The following is a 19,953-nucleotide window of genomic DNA, read 5'->3' on the forward strand; positions in this document are numbered from 1 at the left end:
CTTGTGGACAGATGTGTGTATCGTAAATATGCTGTGACACTCAGAGAAAATGAAGATCACAGACCAACTCCTTGGTTGAAACATGTTTAATGTTGCAAAGAGGCTCATGCCATCTTACAATAAGGTGCAGTAGCTTATGCCAATTTAAACTTCTTAAGTGCAAAGTTAGCAAAACGCCAATCAAAGTGCTTCAAGAATCAACAGGTGGTCTACTCTGAGCCCCTGCGGAAGGGCAAATATGGACCATTTGTTTTAAGTGCCATTTAAAGCTTAAACACAACAAATCACTAAGTTCAACTAATCTACTACTTAGAGGAACATAGTTTTAACTTCTTCCATAGGCTCCTACTGAGCACCATGTAGTTACAAACAAACACTAAAAGCAAGACAACACACACCAAGTAAAGAGACCTGCACTCCAGGGAGCTACAGAAGTGATAAATTACAGTACCTCTACTTGTTCAATGTCTCGGTATCACAGAAAAGGTATTGCCATGAACCAAATCAACAGTGGACATTTTAAACTACCTGGTTGATATTACATTGTATGTAATGGTAATCTAACCAATGAAATACGGTCAGGAGTACCGTGTCAAGGACTAAACATCTAAACGTTGTTCTTTCCTTCGAATGCTTTTGCGATGCATTGTGATGATTAACCAGTCTTTGATTATTAAGTTGAAGCAGCCAATTGTAGGATGGAGTTGGATGACTGATGTCCTGCCCTGGGAGACCTTGGGGTCGGCAGTGTAGCACAACATTCATTTGTTCCTCTGGGCCTTCTGGGCAGACTTGGTAATTTTACCAGTGGTGGAGACCTTCTTCTCCACACCCTTGATTACGCCGACAGCCACGGTCTGACGCATGTCGCGCACGGCAAAACGACCTACAGGGTGAAAAAGAGTAAAAGAGAGAAAAAGAAGGTCATTTAAGGAGATGGTGCCATCTGATTTACCAAGGCTTTTATGAAGGTACAGTTTCCTGGGAAACAGTTGAAATTCAACGAATCAATTCACTTGAACTTACCCAGTGGAGGGTACTCGGAGAAACTCTCGACACACATTGGCTTCCCAGGAACCATATCCACAATGGCAGCATCTCCAGACTTGAGGGCTTTGGGATTGTCCTCCAACTTCTTGCCAGAGCGGCGATCAATCTTTTCCTTGAGCTCCGCAAACTTGCAGGCGATGTGAGCAGTATGACAATCCAGCACAGGAGCATAACCAGCACTGATCTGGCCTGGGTGGTTAAGGATGATCACCTGTAAAGCAAAGGGACAACAAAGGTAAAATATAACATGATGCCATTGTTGCTGTGGGTGAGGTAAGATTGAGAGATTCCTTCCATTTTAGCTCCTAACAGTAAATGTTTCTCAAGGCTTAAGACTGAGCTGAGTATTTTTAATCACGCTGACGTTTCATCTCTGAAAATAGACCTCATGCAGTGTCTACCTGAGCAGTGAAGTTGGCAGCTTCCTGTGGTGGGTCATTCTTGCTATCACCAGCCACATTGCCACGGCGAATGTCCTTGACCGACACGTTCTTGACATTAAAGCCCACATTGTCCCCAGGGAGGGCTTCGGTCAGTGCCTCATGGTGCATCTCCACAGACTTCACCTCAGTAGTCACATTGACGGGGGCAAAGGTCACCACCATGCCGGGCTTCAGTATGCCTGTTTCCACACGGCCGACAGGCACTGTACCAATACCTGAGAAAGACGAAGAAGGTAAGCACAGGGGACGTAGAATTAAGGACATTCGGGAAACATAAAGATAGGTCAGTCCTGTGCTTAAGTGAATGCTGCTGGATGCTAAGTGCCCTGAATAGGATGCATTTTCATACACCATATCTGAGAGTTTATTTCAGAATAACACAATCCTCTCTTCCCACAGTGTTTGGATATTATGTGTCCTTATCAGTGTATTACATGCCTCCTATCTTGTAGACATCCTGCAGAGGCAGACGCAGAGGTTTGTCTGTTGGACGAGTGGGAGGCTGGATGGCGTCTAGAGCCTCCAGGAGAGTGGTCCCTGATGCATTGCCTTCTTTCCTGCTGATCTTCCACCCCTTAAACCAATTCATCTAGAAAGATGAAAATAATGAGGCTTTTTAAACTTTTATCACAAAGTTTCATTGAAAAACTGTTGTTTTTTTTTAAACTTCCCATCACTCACTTAAGCAGGCAATTACTGTAGGGGGGTTTGTTTGTATACAGCTTTACTTGGTCTGCTAAGAGCACTAACCTGTGGTGGCTGATTTTAGGACTCTTAAACAATGTCAGTACAAAGGCAGAAGGATACTCAGACTTGTTTACTGAGTTGAGTTGGATCTACAGTCATAGCAACTGGTCGACCTGTGAGCCTTGGCTTTCCGCTCCAGGCACCATACAAATTAGTATTCAAATCCAAGGCTGCATAATTTTATTATTTCTAAAAGAAACTGCATTACTTTTTCAGTGTGGTCTACTTACATTGGGGCTGGGCTCAAGCATGTTGTCTCCATTCCAGCCAGAAATGGGCACAAAGGCGACGGTGTCTGGGTTGTAACCAATCTTCTTGATGTAGGTGCTCACTTCCTTCACAATTTCCTCGTAACGTTTCTGGCTGTAGTTCGGCTCAGTGGAGTCCATCTTGTTGATGCCCACAATGAGCTGCTTCACTCCCAGAGTGTAGGCCAGGAGGGCATGCTCACGGGTTTGTCCATTCTTGGAGATACCTGCCTCGAATTCTCCCACACCTGCTGCCACAATCAGTACGGCACAGTCGGCCTAAAGATGCACATGAAACAAATGGGAAACATTAGTACTGCCTGTAAAAGATTGTTACCCATGGGACAAGTCACTATAGACAAACGGGTTGGATGAATGCATTTACGTAGAATGGCACATGCTGTATGCAAATACAATGACGGGGTGCTCTCATGTTACAGACCTGTGAGGTCCCAGTGATCATGTTCTTGATGAAGTCCCTGTGACCTGGCGCGTCGATGATGGTCACATAGTACTTGCTTGTTTCAAACTTCCACAGCGAGATGTCGATGGTAATACCACGCTCCCTCTCCGCCTTCAGCTTGTCCAGCACCCAGGCATACTTGAATGACCCCTTCCCCATCTGAGAAATAACAGAAAAGTGATCAAGAAATTAAGAATTTACCTTTTTGGTATGTTTCCTTAAACTGTTGTTTTTATGACAAATGGATGTCATTCTGCTTAGCCATTAATGATGTCATTTTATTTGTTAGGATGATGCTGAATTGTTTCTTTTTCTATGTTATTCGATTACACTATTTTTGTTGTTCCAGTATCGTATCAGCAATAGTCCAATCTTGAGGGGAATAAAAAACATCAGCAGATAAAAGGTGCCCCCCCCTCCTCCTGTCCGCATCCTCTTACCTCAGCAGCCTCCTTTTCGAATTTCTCGATGGTTCTCTTGTCAATGCCCCCACATTTGTAGATAAGGTGGCCCGTGGTGGTGGACTTGCCAGAGTCCACATGGCCGATCACGACAATGTTGATGTGAAGTTTCTCCTTTCCCATGTTGGCTGGAGCTGGCTGAGGTCACGAGACAGACTGTCTGCTAAAAAGCCAGGGTTAAGTTACAGTTAGTACGAGTCACAGATGGTTTGCAAGGCAGGAAACAGAAACCTTTGAATAGGCATTGCAAGATTACACACTGGAGAATCAGCAATTATGTCAAAGCTCTAGGTTTCAAAACAATGCCTCTACTGGCGCAGGATGAATTTGGGGACATTAAAATGCTACGAAAGGAGGGAGAATTTAATCCCTTTTTTTTTTCTAGTCCACCTGACCTTAAAAGAGCTATGCTGTCTGTTCAGTACTGGATTTGTTGGGCTGAAGTTACTGACACTGACACTGAGAGCTCTTCACTGGTAATAGATGTTTTTGTGAGCGGTGTGTCTCTGAAGATTAGGGATGTATCAGTGGCCACTGAACTGCGCCAAGCACAAAACTGTCTGCCCCTCCTACTCTTTATTCCTCCATCCATCCACTCCACCACCACTCTCTCCTGTCATCGCTGCCCCACTCTGCCCTGACACATCAAGACAACAGGGCTCTGATGTTTCACAGCACCGTCCGTCCTCTTTTCACAGCCACACACTTCACACAGCTTCACAACAAGCCAGAATCCTCCATTTTGTTAGGTCCCATCCGCTGACAGTGTAGCAGCCATTTCTCAGACACTGCAGTGCACTGCACACAGGTTCAGACAACAACACAGCACACACAGTTAACAACTCTGCAGGAGTGTCACATGATAACAACACACAACAACAAACTTCTCTTATAAATAACCCAGCAGAGTGTGGCTTCTTATATTTTGTCTGAATCAACTTGTTATCTGATAGAAAGCCCAGAAGCTTAATCCAACTGTAACATGAATCCTCACATGATCTTGTGCAGGTGAACTCAGACAGGGACAAACAACCTTTAACATGTGCTCATGAACTCATCCCTTGTGTGTGTGTAACGTCACCACGGCTGCCGCAGTGCGCTTCATGTGCAAAAGATGATAACACAGAGGACAGTGCCCGAAAAAAAATTAGCACAGCTACTGCGGTTAATCTAATGTCTGAAGGATTTAATGGAAATGCCAACCCTCCGCCATGTTTTATCATCTGCTCCGCTCACTAACGCCAGGATGCGCATTAACGAGCAGCCAGCCGTCTGCCCTCCTTTCTGCATCATAACAAATATTCCCAGTAGTGCACTGCCTGGAGACGGAGCCGCTCAGGAAAACAAAACAAACACAGTTCATTCTCCCCGTTTGCACCAAAAACTGAATAAAACCACCTCAATGAATAATTTCATGTAAACGGTGTCGTACCTGAGAAACTGTCCGGTGTCAGGTTGGCTGCGGGACCGGAGAGGCTGAGGAGAGACGCTGATCCGGTTATAGCGCACAGGACAGGCGGGGGTGTTGCGTAATTGCGCGCACCCGCTGCTGCACAGCATCACAACTAGGGACCAGGAGAAGTTGCCGTAAATGACTTTTCTTTTTCTTTTCACAGGACAGAGCCACTGGCGAAGCATCCGAAACGACGTGTTTACATTCAAAACTAGGACCACACATCCATGAACGTGCTCAATTATTTACCAACGCACATTTGCAAGAAATAAATATATTAGTGATATTTCTCGCAAGCGTTTTGTTATTTATATTTATGCACCGGTGCGATCTTTACTGTGCATTGCTTATTTAAGGTCGGTTACATATAGAGTAGATAGATGTTTTTGTTGAAGGACATTATATTTGCGTTTGCTGCAGTTTGAAAGAAAAATGGAGGGGAGCGTAGAGACAAGGTTTGGTTTGATCCGAGTTTCCGAGGTTGTGTGAAGTGGAAGTGTGTGTGTGTGTGTGTGTGGTCAGGCGGGGGCACAACTGGGGCGAGGAGCATCGATCACGCGCAGCAGGTGGAGCGCTCACCTTTCCAGACGCTCCCTAGTTGGATTAAAATTAACCCCGATGGCCTAAACTTCCCTCCAGCGCGTCTGTCTGCACGGCAGTCTGCCTCTTTATCACTTGATACAGGGCTGCAGATTTATCCGCACTTAATCACGCACTGGTTGTAAATTTTGATGTACATTAATGTGTGCTCTGTGGTTGAGGTTAATCACAATCAGGATGAAGAGTGATGCTTTTCTTTATGTTACTTGTACCATCAGCTGTTTGACATGTTTGTCAACTTTTATCTATTACAGTTTGCCGACAAGAATATTTGAAAGAGTGAGGTTTGAAGAGTGCAAACTATGAACTCTTACAGACATTGGGGAGGTTAGTGTAAGATTTTACAGGCTCCTGAACCTTTTCATCAGAAATTCAAAGAACTGTGGTAATGAAAAGTGTCCTGTTGCTTAAGTTGGCTGAAAGCTTGTGAATGAGACACCACACATCATCAGAGCTGATCATTACTGTATATCATGACGTATTTACAATACAAGACAGCGATTTAAGAGAGATTTCTGGAATGTCTCCAGGGTCAAAGTTTACAATGATTTCACTCTTACTGCAGTGTACATATCATACAAAAGTCCCTTTTTAACTCTGCATAAAGATATTAATGTAAAACAGAAATAAGAAAAAGCAGAAATCCTTCAACATAGTAAGTCAACAGTCCATAATGTCTGATAATATATTTAAAAATAAAAAAAAATGGAATAAGGCACCAGTTCATTTCATCTTTAGTGTGGATGATGGTGCTACTTTTTGACAAAATGTTGTGGCTTCGTTTTTGATTTGTCTCTCTCTGGTAAACACTCATATACACAAGTGACCTGAGAATACAAAGCTAAACCGGTTACATGGGTAAAAAAGCTACTACTGTAGTAAGATGTATCGCTTTCATGACAATGACCTCATGATATTTAGTTGACATTAAAAAGCTGAGGAAACATACCTCAATCTGGTAACTCAGTAACATAACAAACATAAACATCCTTTTCAATCCTTGTGTGACACAAGAAGATACCTGAGAATTGGCACAAAGTGCAAATCCTGTGACTAAAGCACTGTAAGGCTGCGTGTCCACCAGGAACCTGTTTAAAAACCTCTCTTCCCGAGAGTTCAGCGTCTTCTTAGTGTTACAGACCAGAAATATCAAGACCTGTCTGTTAAAGGCTGCTATGGAAATTAAAGAGATGCCTGGTGGACCAAACCCAAACAGAACAACATTACATTGTGGTTCACACAAAATCCCTTAACCAAGTATAAGACAAGTAACTACTTAAAAAAATGGTCCATTTTAAATCACATGAAACACAAAGAGCTTTAAAATCATTGTAAAGAGGTAAGGCATTTTCCCATTTTGTCTGTGCTGTGCAGTCACAAACGTCTCTAAAGAAAGACAGTAACCAACATGTGTCCAGTTGTTTAGGACGACATAATCATTAAAAATCTGTTATCCCTTTCTAACACAAAAAAATCAACACATTATTGGCACTTTCTTGTGCGTTGCAAGGTGGCACATTGTGTCGTCCTCAACTTTACTCAATGTGGGACAACATCCTTCTGAAGAGTGTGTAGACTGTTACACTGGCAATAAAACTCAATGTTTCAGTGTTCAAGGGTAAAAAGAACAAGAGGCTGAAGTGCTCCGGAGGCAGAAATAACAGTTGAGCCAAGCAAGTACGCTACATGACAAACCTGAACACCAGGAAGTGCCACATTCTTTCACAGCTTGTTTGTAATGCAGGTTTGATAATTAATAAGCTATTAAAACCTATAGCTATATGGGTGATTATGGGTATACATGTATATTGTTTCGATAATTGGCAAGAGTTAAACACTTGGATATGAAGCATCCGAAACCTCTTGGAGGTTCATACTGTGTTTCTTCTCAATTATTATTTTTGCCTCCAAAGCATTTCTGCTCAACTAAAAGTGCAATCAGCTTTTTCTCCACTGTGACTGCAGGAGCATCTGTCAACAGACTCCACATTCACAGTCAGGAATATCCTTGAAGGTATCATGGTTGTTACTCACTGTTGATTAGCTGTGCTCTAAGAGGAACACATCTCTCCCTGTCATTACCCAGTGAAGGAGCCCATGACTGAGATTTGTCCTTCAGACAAATCTGAATCATGAACCGCTCGAGTCGGCTTCTTCCTCGTCTTCCACCTCAGTCTCCATGAGCGGAGGCTGTGCGAACGGCCCAGGGCTGCACCGTTCCTCTGCCGAACACCGTGTAGACCAGCGCTCCAAACAGGTTGATGCCGGCAGCAATGTAGAAGACGGTCTGCCACTCCTCTATAGTGTTCTGAAGGACAGTCAGCAAAGTTAATTAGTACTGAAATTAATGGGGGGAAAATAATGTAGGTGAATATCTGTGTGCATTCAAACAAAACATCTCCACAGGTCATTGTTTACTGAAATCACAGTAGCTGTAGCATTTTTACTATCTCTTACACTTTACTCAACTGTCTCTGCTCTTTGTATATCAAAGTGCTTTACATAGAAGATTCAAATTCAAACAAAACAAGACAGACACAAAAAGAGAGAGAGAGAGAGAGAATATATGTATATATACCGTATACACCTTTAATGACAATGATAAATGCATTTTGGCTTAGCAAAAATCATATGACATCCCATAGATTAATATTAGTTTTCTAGTGTGATCATCTATATCTGAATCTAACCAGACCTTCCTGAGGAGGAGCAGGGGGTACAACAACATTTCTCCTTATTGATATTAATAACACAAATTTGAATACTAGAAATGAAATAATAACGTCACATTAAGACCATCAAAAAAGTACAAGATTGACTTTGAATTCTATGTTTAGATAACTAATCTATGTTTAGATAACTAATTTATAAGACACACTAAATGCATTATTCTGTTTCACCTTGTTACCATGGGTGATGGTCCTAATGTTGACAGTTAGTACACTGTGTTATTTGATAAATAAACTTTGCAAACCTATTACTTCCTTTAAATGCAGTACATTACATCCACAATGAGTGAGTCCTGTATTTTAGATATTCTCTTGCTATAACTGTCTTATAGAGGACTATCGGTGCCTCCTGGTGGCCAAATTATCATTAGCATGCTAATCTCGAACCAGCTAAACCAATTAGACATTAAATGCAGCATCAAGTCAAAGTAAGAATCCCATCTGTATAGGCAACGACACTGCAGGTCAGGAAACCCAGAGTGACTGACCTCTGTTACTATGTGAGGAGCAGCATGCTGCAGTACATACTACAATTTACGCATACAGTTGGTATGACACTATGTGATGTGCTGTTCAGGGGTGTAATTATCACTTATATCAAATTTAGACCTCTGAAACACAAGCATCTCAGTCTATATTCCCTGTTACAGTTTTTCTCAGTCGCTTTGGTGCTTTTCTCACATCACTCTTAACATTTGCACAACAGTTAGTGCATTTCTCAGAACAATTATCACAAACTGCAAAACCTAGTGGATAACCTGCAAAAGCGCGTCACTTGCTCAAAATGGATTGTCCATCCCTCAAAAGCAAGTACTCATGTCAATGAAACTGTCAGTGTCGTCAAAATGAGAAGCCCTGACACCATCGTTTATGAACAAGATAGTCAAATGGCTTTGTCATGTTTTCATTAGGACACTTTATTCTCTAAGTGTTTTCCAATGCAAAAAGTGATGATACTACCTGAAAATGCTCAAGACAGCACTATACACTACTTGTAGCCACGTGAAAACTACAGTAAAGTTACACATTACTGTATTTAGTGGAGATACTGAATATGTATGTTTCACATTTCTACTGCATATGCTCTTTGCAATTCTGATTTGTTCACAGCATTGTTCAAAGGAAAAATACACTACAGTCATCTACAACAAACATATAGTAACTGAACCTATAGAGTACTGTAAATCATTCCTGCACATCCAGACGTTCCTGTCACATTTTCATCTACATCACTCTGTCAATTGTAGCGATTGAAACAGATTCAATATTCCCAAAGATACAGTAATGTCATCCTTACATTGTATCTCTTTCAACCTTATGCCATTGTTTGTAATGGGCTCAGTCTCTTCCACCTCTGTGAGGTTGTCTTGTAATCCTATGTGATGCAGAGTAAAATTACAGTAATGTACAGTACATGTAGGCTACTGCATCAACCATTATTACTGTAGTGTACAATACTGTAAAAGTGCTTCCTACTTGTAAAATGCTGTAGTACAGTACCGTACTGTAAAGATGGGAAATCTTTACTGTGGTTGCTGTAATACATTACAACACAGTAAATCTGTTCTCTAGTGAAGCTGTAAGTCTAAATGTAAATGTAAAAAAGTTCTTGTCCCACTGTATCTTACAGTAATGCCTGACACAATGACAGCAGTGCAGATTGTTTAGTGCTGAATTACTGTCCAATACCATACATACCTGTTGTTCCTTACTCTAAATGTTTGAATAATTGAATTCACAGTGCTTCTCCCAAAATTTAAAACTAGTTTGACAGATTTTGAAAACTAGTTCAAGAATTTTGTATGTAATGACTCAAGCAATGAAATGAGGACTATTAGTTCTATAGGGAAAGACCATTCAGCGTTCAAAAGTATAGTTCATTTTGACTGACATGACATAAACAAACGATAATGTTGTAAAACAGCAGAGAATTGTATGAGAGCAACTGATACATGTCCAAAAGCATTTGCAATTTGTTCAGAGGAAGGAGAAACTGCTACTATGATGTGGACAAATGACTACATGTTGTGGAGGTTGAACTAATAGTTATGAGAACTTTCATTCTGATCTGAGAATAGCACCAAAGCGACTGAGAAAAACTGTAAACAAATTAAACCCACTGTGCCGACTGGTCTGAGTATGTTTCTTACATGTGTGGTGAGGGCTGTCGCTATCACTGGTCCCACCATGCCAGGAATCGTGGCAAAGGTGTTGGTGATTCCCAGCAGAATGCCAGCATATCTACGAAGATAAACAAAGTGATTGTTAAATGTGACAAATTTTTATTTGTGTGTACACATGAAGGATGTATTTTTCTTTTATTTTTAAAGGTAAAATTGTTAGGTCACACAAGTTTCTTCTGAGGCTGCACACAGTGATCACTCCTGCATCTTCATCACAGAAGAGCATGAAAAACATCAACTATTCCCTCCAAAATGATGCTTGAGAGTGAAAAAAAGCTTATTATTTTAGTGACAGGAAGGGGCCATTCTTACGAAGGAGCAATGTCGAGATGGTTGATGTTGAAGCCGGAAGCTGACACTCCGCCCAGAGCGGAGGAGAGGGTGAGGAAGGTGACGGCCAGGGTGTAGTTACAGCCTGTGTATCCTGCTGCCACGATAAACACGGCCGGCCCGATCATACCTACAGCACCACACACAATCAGGGTGAAAAAAACAAAAAGTAGAGTTAGACATGGTACTACACTGGATGCTCAAGTCAAGAGCCTGTTGTCTGTTTCATGCCAAAAACAACACAATGTGTGACTCAGGTGAGATGGTGGCATCTCTTACCAACGAGGGAGAAGCACTTCCTGACAGTCACTGTGGGGCACTGGCAGGTTTCCCGCAGGTAATCTGCTACCTGACCGCTCAGCACAGCTAAAACTGCACAACCCAAGTAAGGCAGAGCCGACAGTAGACCGTTCTGTGGTGGACAGAAATAGACAACAGCTTGTTAAATGTCTGTGTTGTGACGGCCTCCTGCCTTGGAGCCAGATTGTGACAATGTGTATTTGTAATTACATAGTTATTTCTACAGATGTCATTAGGCAGCATACATTATTTTTGACTTTTTAATGATATTCCTGCACCCAAGTGCTCCCAGTTTTTTCTACATTATTCTCGATACATTATCTGTTCATACTAAAAATATACACAATCTGACCCTCACCTGCTGTATGCTGAAGCCCAGTATGTCACTCATGTAGGTGGGCAGCAGGGTGAGGAGGGTGTAGAAGGTCCAGTTGTAGGAGAAGTGAGCGACGACGATGGCCCACAGCGGTCTGGATGTCACGATGGCTCGCCAGGGGATGTAGTTTGCAGATGTGGACAGCTGGGCCACAGGGGAAAGTAGGAGGAGGAAAACAATATATTAATACATCCAACCTTGGAAACTAACTGCTAAATAAATCTATGAATAAACACTGTATTACCAAATGAGGGTTAGTCCAGTTGTGTAATCATTAGCATTATACATATGTTATATACGTAATAAAAAAAAACATAAATATCAATACAATGTATTTTTTCCTGATTTCTTCTGCTGCATTAATAGAAACAAGTCCATTAGATCAAACTCTGTCTTTACTTGTAAGTCTCACACTAACTCTTTGTTGCAGTTAGTGTTGGTTTTATTTCTTGTCTTATCTTTTTCTCCCTCTGCTGGCCAAAAGATAAAAACACATTTCCTTCCTTCATTTTGTGTTCTTGTTTGTTTTCAGATTAAAAACACCATCTTCCACATTTTTTCACATACAATTACATGTCTCACTATGTAGAAAATAAAACAATATACCAAAATACCATATAGGGCCCTAATCTCACCACCAGGGTTCAATCACCTGCTGAAATAATGAACCTTTCGTTATTGTTCGTTGCCAGCTCTGTCATCATAAATTGCAGAACCACGAGTGAGTGTTAAAACTTAACGGCTGAATAAAACAGATAAGACAATAAAACAATGCAATATGCTGAAATTATGTAACATTATTATCTGATAACTCTGCTGGAGCGGAAATGCCTGCAAGTTCTCTGCTGCTACTGTATTTCCCCTTCTCTGCTGCTGCCTTACCCTACTTCTTTTTCTTTTTAATAGACATACTGTATAGTCTGTGTTGCTGTTACCTCGTTCTTCAGTGAGGAGGTGATGTAGAGTCTCTCCTGCTCTGATATCCGTGGGTGAGTGTTTGGACTGTCAAAGACCAGGAGGGCCCACAGGACAAACCAGACCAGGCCATTAGCACCTGGACACACAGATGAGGATTGGTTGAGTGTAAATGCTCCAGCACATGTGCAAAATACATGCATAGAAAACTGGATTTCTTTTTTTTTATTGTCATTTCCTGGAACTGAACTCTGTGCATCTTATTCCTCCGACTTTAATCTCATCCACAGAGAGTAATAGGTGTGTCTGACATCTGCTCAGTGGTTTAAGATGGAGTGAGATTAAAGCAGTTCAGGCAAACAAGTAAAAAAAAAAAAAAGCAGTGATTTTCTCCCTAAACTTGCTAAATCATCGTTTCCACAGAAAGAAGAGGAACAAAGGAGCAGACACTGGCAACAGCTCATCTGATGCATAAAAATAGTGCTGTGGTGGAGTGTTTTCTTATTCTATTTTTTGTTATTTTTCATAAATACTGGGTTGTTTTGCTGTGATGTGAAGTTTTTATTACTTATTCTTTACAGCACAATATGGCTTGAATGTTGTCTAACAAATGCAAATGTGTGTGGGAGGGGGTTGAAAACAACTGCTGTCAGGCTAATGTTCAGTGAAAGTCACTCAATATGAATTCTACACAGTGCTACACTATAAAAACCTGGATATACAACAAAATATTTAGAAGCCAATGACAGATAAAGCTTTGTGTTTGAGGGAGAACCGCTTGATGAAACACCTTCTGACAGAGTCTGACCCCCCCTCCCCACGCCCCACCCCCTCCACTAGTGACACCCAGGTGTTTTACCGAACACATAGAAGACGTAGGTCCAGTCGAGGTAGAAGCAGATTTCACCAGACAGAGGAAGAGAGATCACCGTCCCCAGCTGGGCTCCTGGGATTAAAGAGAGAAAACAAACATCTGTATCACACAGCTGTCTGAATGCATGTGTAAGTACTGAGTGATGGAGCACAAACAGCGACCAGTCAACACCAGCAAATTATGGGATGGATGATGATGATAAAATAGACAGAAATTCAGGGAAATCAGTCGGTCACAGTGATATAGTATACTGTATATACGTTTGGGAAGATCCAAACCACAGGATAATTAATAGACAAATTGTTGGTAATTGATTTCCTGTGGATGGATTAACCAATGAAAGTAAAATATTTAAATATTTTAGCAGATAATCCAGAAGGTTAAAAGCTTGTACCCCCCATGTCTCTGTCTTACCTATGTATGAAATGGTGAGCAGCCGGCTCCTCTCCAGCGGTGGCGCCCACGCTGCCCACATGGTGTACATGGCAGGAAACGTGACTCCCTGAAGACAAACAACAAGAAAAGTGGACTGGGCGCAAAGTGACACCAAAGTATCACTTTATTGATGTGTGCGGCTTCATCTACACCCCCCAGTAATGGGAGCTCAGATATCTCGATATTACAAGCTCAGGGAAATTGAGCTACATTGTTGCACAATTTGAACTTCCCCTACCTCTCCTATCCCCTCCAGCACCCTGACTGCGATGAGATAGCTTGCGCCCAGGTCAGCAGCCACGGGGGTGAGCAGCGTAAAAACTGTAGTTCCCAGGATCCCAAAGCCCATCAGCCACTTGGGTCCGAAGCGGCCGGCCAGGTAGCCCCCGGGGATCTGTGTTATGATGTAACCGTAGAAGAAGGAGCCCAGAATCCAGCCCTGAGTCTCAGAGTCCCAGTCGTACACACTGGCCTGCAGGAGGTGACATCCACAACTATATGAGGTAGTGAAGCTGTCGCGTTTTATAAAGCCTTAAAGGGATAGTTCAACATTTTGGCAAATTGGCCCATTGCCATAATCCCTATAGTCATAGCAGTAGGTTCGTTACCTTTAATTGTCGGTGCAAGCTATTTTTAGAACGGCGGAGCAGAGCTGCAAGCTGCTCAGAGCTACTCTACGGAGGCTCATGGGATTTCTTGGTTTCCCTCATCAAACTCATCAAATACACAATCCAACAACTCCAAAACCTGCACATTCACCACGCTATGAGATAATAACGGAACGATACGAGACAGAGTTGTTTTTGAGGTAATTCATGCAAAACCGCTGATGCACGTTCCTGTCGGGGGCAGTTGTTCAGGAAGCAATCTCTGTAATTTACCTTGAGAACAACTCCGTCTCGTAACGCTCCGTTATTATCTCATAGTGTGGTGAATGTGCAGGTCACAACTTGTCCACCAGAGCGTTTTGGAGTTGTTGGATTGTGTATTTGATGAGTTTGATGAGGGATACCAAGAAATCCCATTAGCCTCCGTAGCGTAGCTCTGAGCAGCTCGCGGCTCTGCTCCGCCGTTCTAAAAATAACTTGCACCGACAATTAAAGGTAACGAACCTACTCCTAAAACTATAGGGATTATGGCAATGGACCAATTTGCCAAAATGCTGAACTATCCCTTTAATGACTAAAGATTGGAGACAGTGTTTCTGGTTGTTAGGCTGCAAAACTGACTCATTTTTAATTTACCAGCATGGATGACACAGTCTGATCAGCCTGATCACTCTCAATCTTATTCTTTCTACTTTCTTGCTCACCGTGTGGTTGTGTTTGGGCCGTGGTGGGTTGGTGTGAGCGGGACACACTGAGATGCTGTGGTTGAGGCTGGTCCGGCGGGTGTTGTTCAGCATGTCCACCATCGCCACGCTGAGGTTCACTCTCAAAGAGTAGACCACGAAGAAGCCGTAACAGGAGAGCAACGCCAGGCCGTAACGGGATGAGCAGCACACGGGGGCTAAGAGAAGTAACAGCAGTGAGATGACAGTATGAGTATATGTGAGTCATCTTGTTACCGGCTGCAATTCTCTATGTGGATGATTTATCAAGTCATATTATCTGAGGTGAGTGTGTCTTGCAATACAAGATAAACTTCAGCAGTGCACCAGGGGATCAGTCACTTCCTCTGTACAGTGACAGAAATGACATGTTCATTTTTTACTTCAAATGAAATTAACTGGGAGCAATGTCCATGTTGCCTCTGAACTCTCTTTTATTGACTCTTACAACTCATTTTTGCCCGTTCATTCACTTGCTGATTAACTGATTACTGCATTTGTCAAGTAACACAAAAGAAATGTCAACAGTGACTTTGATAACCAATTAATCACAAAAAACTGAAGAAGAAAATTGTTTATTTTGTTTTTAATGGAATTTATTGGGAAAATAATTAGTGGATTAATTCAATATCATCATGACATGACTATAACAAGTTACTTTTTGTCGTTTAGCAGGTGATGCACTTCTCCTGATCTTTGATCTTTGTCCAGGTTATCTTCATAGTTAAACCTTGATACCCGATAAGTCTCTGTATTTTGCATGATCTTTATAACCCTGTCTATACTATAATGTAGGCTAACAGTGTCTCTCTCAAACAGATGGCTCATTTACTTAGCAGGTGGAATTTGAAGATCATATCGCTAAGTCATGGTTGAACAAGGGGGAACCGCCCTGCTGGATTTACACAACCATACACTGTTACACAAGGCTACACCTTTAAAATACTGTATAAGCATATATGTTTGCTCCATTTTCCTCGGACTGTCTCTGCATATGAACACAGCCTTCAGGTAGGCCTGTCCTGTGAGGACCGTGAACTCGTGACTTGGCATGTGCTGAAACGTCAGCATGTGTGCACAGAAGCACAGGATGGAGGTGGAAGGGTGTCAGGGCCAAGAGAAGACAAACATTTTATGAACAGGTTAGGTAAGCTAAATACCACTGCACGGTATAATGATTGTGAGGATGTCAGCTGATGCACTGGAGTTTGATAAAACAACATGAACACCTGCAAACGTTTTTGTAGTTAATGCTAAACAGTAGAAGCCTGGGGTAAAAAGTAAAGTAGAGGTTGAATAGGTTTCGGCTTAATATGAATATAATACACGTTAAAGACAGTACTATCCAGCTATAAAACATAATGCTTTATCCTACATTATATCGACCATTGACATATTGTAAAATGGACCAGGGACTTAGCTACTTTCTGCAGAACCTTTACTTTTAATGCCTGATTTTCAATGTCAGTTCTCCAATATTTCCTTTTTGTACATTTCTGAATGAATGCATATTTAAAGTTTGTTCTTTTTTTTGTTTTGACTGAAGTAAAAATATTTTTAAACTTCCTCCATCACTACTGATAACAGCCCTGCAGAAGTAACAGCTGTTTCCCTTTTTGCAGTTTAAAATTATGTTGTATTAAATTGCATTATATCGTTATAGTTAGCGTCTCCTTGCTCTGTAAACACGCGGCTGTTAAAATGTAAACCCACTCTTCTTTACCGACTCAAACGTCTGAAAACCACCGGACGTACCGTACCGACTCATGTTACCCGAGCTGAACCTCGCCGTTCGCGGCTACTCGCGGTGTTAGCTCCCGGGGGCTAACTTAGCTTAGCTTAGCTTATCTTAGCTCCCTTATTAACTCACCTCTCTGTATTTTGTTTTCATGTCCCCGGTGCAGCAGCGGTGTCTCCTGTCCGTCCCCCTCCGTGTCCGACTCGTACCGCTCCATGTTTAGTGACTAGCTGAGCGGCAGTGGTCTACTCCAGCTAGCATCACACACTGAAGACAACAGCGGTGGTGGTGACAACAACAACAACAGAAGTAGCAGCTCGAAGCTAAACCGCCCCACTCTGCAACGTCCAGTCAGCTGAGGTCATCACCTGCTAACTGACGTCACTGACGTACGGGCGTCAGAGAACGTCAGCGTTTCCCCCTGGCAATTAAAACTAATGATGAGCAAGAAAAACCACACTAAAAATACTGATAAGCAGAGGGAGTCTTTAAAGCAGAAGTAAGTGATATATTTGTGTTAATATAAGTCTTAAATAGTTATATCTTCCGACAGCAATCACTTACATAGAGTGTTTGGACTGAAACACGGGTCTCTCAGTCCCTCTGCTCTGCTCTGAGCCGAGGAGAAAACATTTATCGTATCCTACAGTTTTTATCCAATGAGGAGAGAGAACGGCATGCAGGACTGTGTGTGCAGCCAAGGAACGCCGTGAATGTGGCGACGTAGGGACGAGGACTGTTATGGTGCGTTCAAGGAAACTCGTATTTTTCCGACCGTGAAGTGGTACCAGTTCGATCTGGTACGAGTTCACCGGTCGGAAGTTACGAGTGGCCGTTATAGTGACTTTCACTGGTAAAACAGGTCGGAAAAACACGAGTGGGTTGCCTGAAACGCTACAAAGTCGTAAATTGTGACTTGAAGCTGTAATTTACGATTTCAAAAGCCTGCCTGGAACGCAGCATTAGCGAAAACGACCGGACCACTTGCTTTAAATTATGAAGTTAAATAAACACAATGATACAACATTACTAAGTGGTAAGAATACAAGAATTACAAACAGTGTAGGCCTACCTAAAATAAACTTCAGCCACAGGCTCATTCCCCCCACGTTGCACCGCAGAAAATCACTGCTGCCTGTTCAACTCCTCCCCCTGAGAATCAGAAATCAATGATGATTGATCCGGATCAATGACGTCATGCAACCCAATGTCAAGTGGTGTAACCGATATTTTTCATAAAAGTCTGACCGCTACTGGAAAATAAAACGGGACTCAAATGTGGAATAAATGTAATTCACTTGTACAAATGTAACATTGTGTTTCTTGACAAATTTTACATAATTTGTCACATTATTTACAGTAGAAGAAAAGCGGAGTCCTGCCCAGTGTTGCTATACTGCATGAAACTTCGCATAGGCCTATAGAAATAAGGCAACAACAACAAAAAAAATTTCAATTTAATGTTTTCAGAAGAAAGTACACTTAAATCCACTCAGATAAAATATCTTTTGTGGTACACCATTTGACATTCTCAGGGTAGTCTTACTTTTGTTAAAAAAAAAAGGTTCAAATGTTATTTCAAATAACATAAAACCAACATAAATACAAAATGTACATTCATACAAATCTGATGCATGCTTTTAAACCAATATTTATTTAAAACTAATTTGTATTTGTCACCGACCCAGATCCCTGAACAATTTGTGCAAATACCCTATAATTCAATGAAAATGTTAATTGTATTGTTTATTACTATTAATAGACTATAATTCATTTTTGAACATAAGTGTTATATTATTGTATTTCTTTATTTCTTAAATCATATTCATATATTTTGAATGTAGGAATATGACAAAACTGTTTCCTTCGGGGGAAAACATTTTCTTATCTCATCTGATCAAAAGGAGGAGAGTTGACCATTGTTCCATCGTGATTCTCATTGTTCCTGTACTCCGAATAATCATATTAGACTCAGTCCATGAACCCTCAACCCAGGATATGACAGCATGACAAAGGCCTTCCTTGATTACGCCAAAAAATAAATAATAATACACTCCAGTGTTTACATTTTTTTCTCCTCCTCTATCTGAAAGCAGCAGATATTTCAATGAGCCATGTGTTCTTTCTTATCCCCACAGGTTGGTTCATAATGGTTTATAAAATGATCTGAATCCTGCTTTGATCCCAAAACATAAAACACAACTTATCTCCAGTGATGGCAATAACGCCGTTAAAATAAACGGCGTTACTAACGGCCTGCAGACAATATTTGACACATGAAGTGAATACATTGGCCTTTGGTCACCCATATTATGGTATTAAACTACATCTTTTTATTTAACTAGGCTAGTTAAATCACAGTAGCATATACTGATGTGTTGAACTTACAGGACTAAGTAGCTATTAATTATCATGATAAATAAAACTCAACCTGTCACACAGCTCCATGTTGTCTCTGTGTGGTGTTCAGGGACAGGTCAGGACAGTCTGAGGACAGAGTTTATATTAATGCACCGTGACACTGTGGCAGGTGTACGTCTTCACCACAGATCAGATGTTCAGCTGTAGGAGCGGAAAACTCAGCTGTTCTCTCCACCGCGACGTGCGCCTGGCGGGTTTTTTTTTTTTTTTTTTTTTTCCATATATCAAGCTCCGGTAGCACAGCAGGACGCTGTGCAGCTTCTGCTCACCTGACTCTGTGCAGCGTCTTCATTAAATCCAAACAGTCCGACACAGCGACGCACTGCTCCTCTTTGACTCTAAAGTCTCTGTAGCTCATCAGCCCGGAACTCGCCGTCATGGAGAAACGACGGCGGCGTTTGGCCTCAGTGTCTCGGACTTCCAGAGCTACAGCGCAGCGTTGTGACCTCAACCATGGTTGATGAGAGCAGAAATGTTGTTGTTGTTGTTGTTGTTGTTGTTGTTGTTGTTGTTGTTGTTGTTGTTGTTGTTGTTGTTGTTGTTGTTGTGAAAATGGGCGAGCTCGTGAAGACGCGAATTTACACAAAATGGTCACGAGTCAAAACGAGCGATAAATCGCGTATCTCGCGTTTGGTCGCGCGTCAGAACTCGAGCGAAAAAAAAGCGAAAAAAAAAAAAGCGAAAAAAAAAGCGTTCCTCGAAATAGACGAAGACGCGATGGTCCCGTCGCCCAAAAAGAATCGGGTGTATTGCGTCGCAAAAAAAAAAAGTCGCGTCTACCGCGTCTCGCGCCTAATCGCGTCTTTGCGTTACGGCCTTTTACACCGCGACCGCGGACGTAACGAATAAACGTGGCG

The 19,953-nt window shown here is 41.8% G+C and overlaps 2 protein-coding genes across 2 annotated transcripts; both read right to left on the reverse strand.

The window, feature by feature from the left end:
- Positions 1 to 71: 71 nt before the first annotated feature.
- On the reverse strand, positions 72 to 3,641 carry eef1a1a (eukaryotic translation elongation factor 1 alpha 1a). The gene is made up of 7 exons (XM_085799473.1): positions 3,392 to 3,641; positions 2,931 to 3,110; positions 2,471 to 2,767; positions 1,932 to 2,082; positions 1,452 to 1,708; positions 1,027 to 1,261; positions 72 to 886 (listed from the first exon to the last, which is right to left on the reverse strand). Exons 1-7 carry the CDS (start codon positions 3,533 to 3,535, stop codon positions 762 to 764), a joined length of 1,389 nt encoding a protein of 462 aa, XP_085655599.1. The 5' UTR covers positions 3,536 to 3,641; the 3' UTR covers positions 72 to 761.
- Positions 3,642 to 6,946: 3,305 nt separating this feature from the next.
- On the reverse strand, positions 6,947 to 17,052 carry slc17a5 (solute carrier family 17 member 5). Its single transcript, XM_085799474.1, has 11 exons — positions 16,808 to 17,052; positions 14,920 to 15,116; positions 13,846 to 14,079; positions 13,587 to 13,674; positions 13,158 to 13,244; positions 12,319 to 12,437; positions 11,366 to 11,527; positions 10,987 to 11,119; positions 10,690 to 10,837; positions 10,345 to 10,435; positions 6,947 to 7,773 (listed from the first exon to the last, which is right to left on the reverse strand). The coding sequence occupies exons 1-11, from the start codon at positions 16,890 to 16,892 to the stop codon at positions 7,636 to 7,638; spliced, it is 1,482 nt and encodes a 493-aa protein (XP_085655600.1). The 5' UTR covers positions 16,893 to 17,052; the 3' UTR covers positions 6,947 to 7,635.
- Between the last annotated feature and the right edge of the window lie 2,901 nt (positions 17,053 to 19,953).

Source organism: Trachurus japonicus, chromosome 15 (genome assembly GCF_045865225.1).
Source record: "Trachurus japonicus isolate A0001 chromosome 15, Traja_1.0".
Lineage (NCBI taxonomy): Eukaryota > Metazoa > Chordata > Actinopteri > Carangiformes > Carangidae > Trachurus > Trachurus japonicus.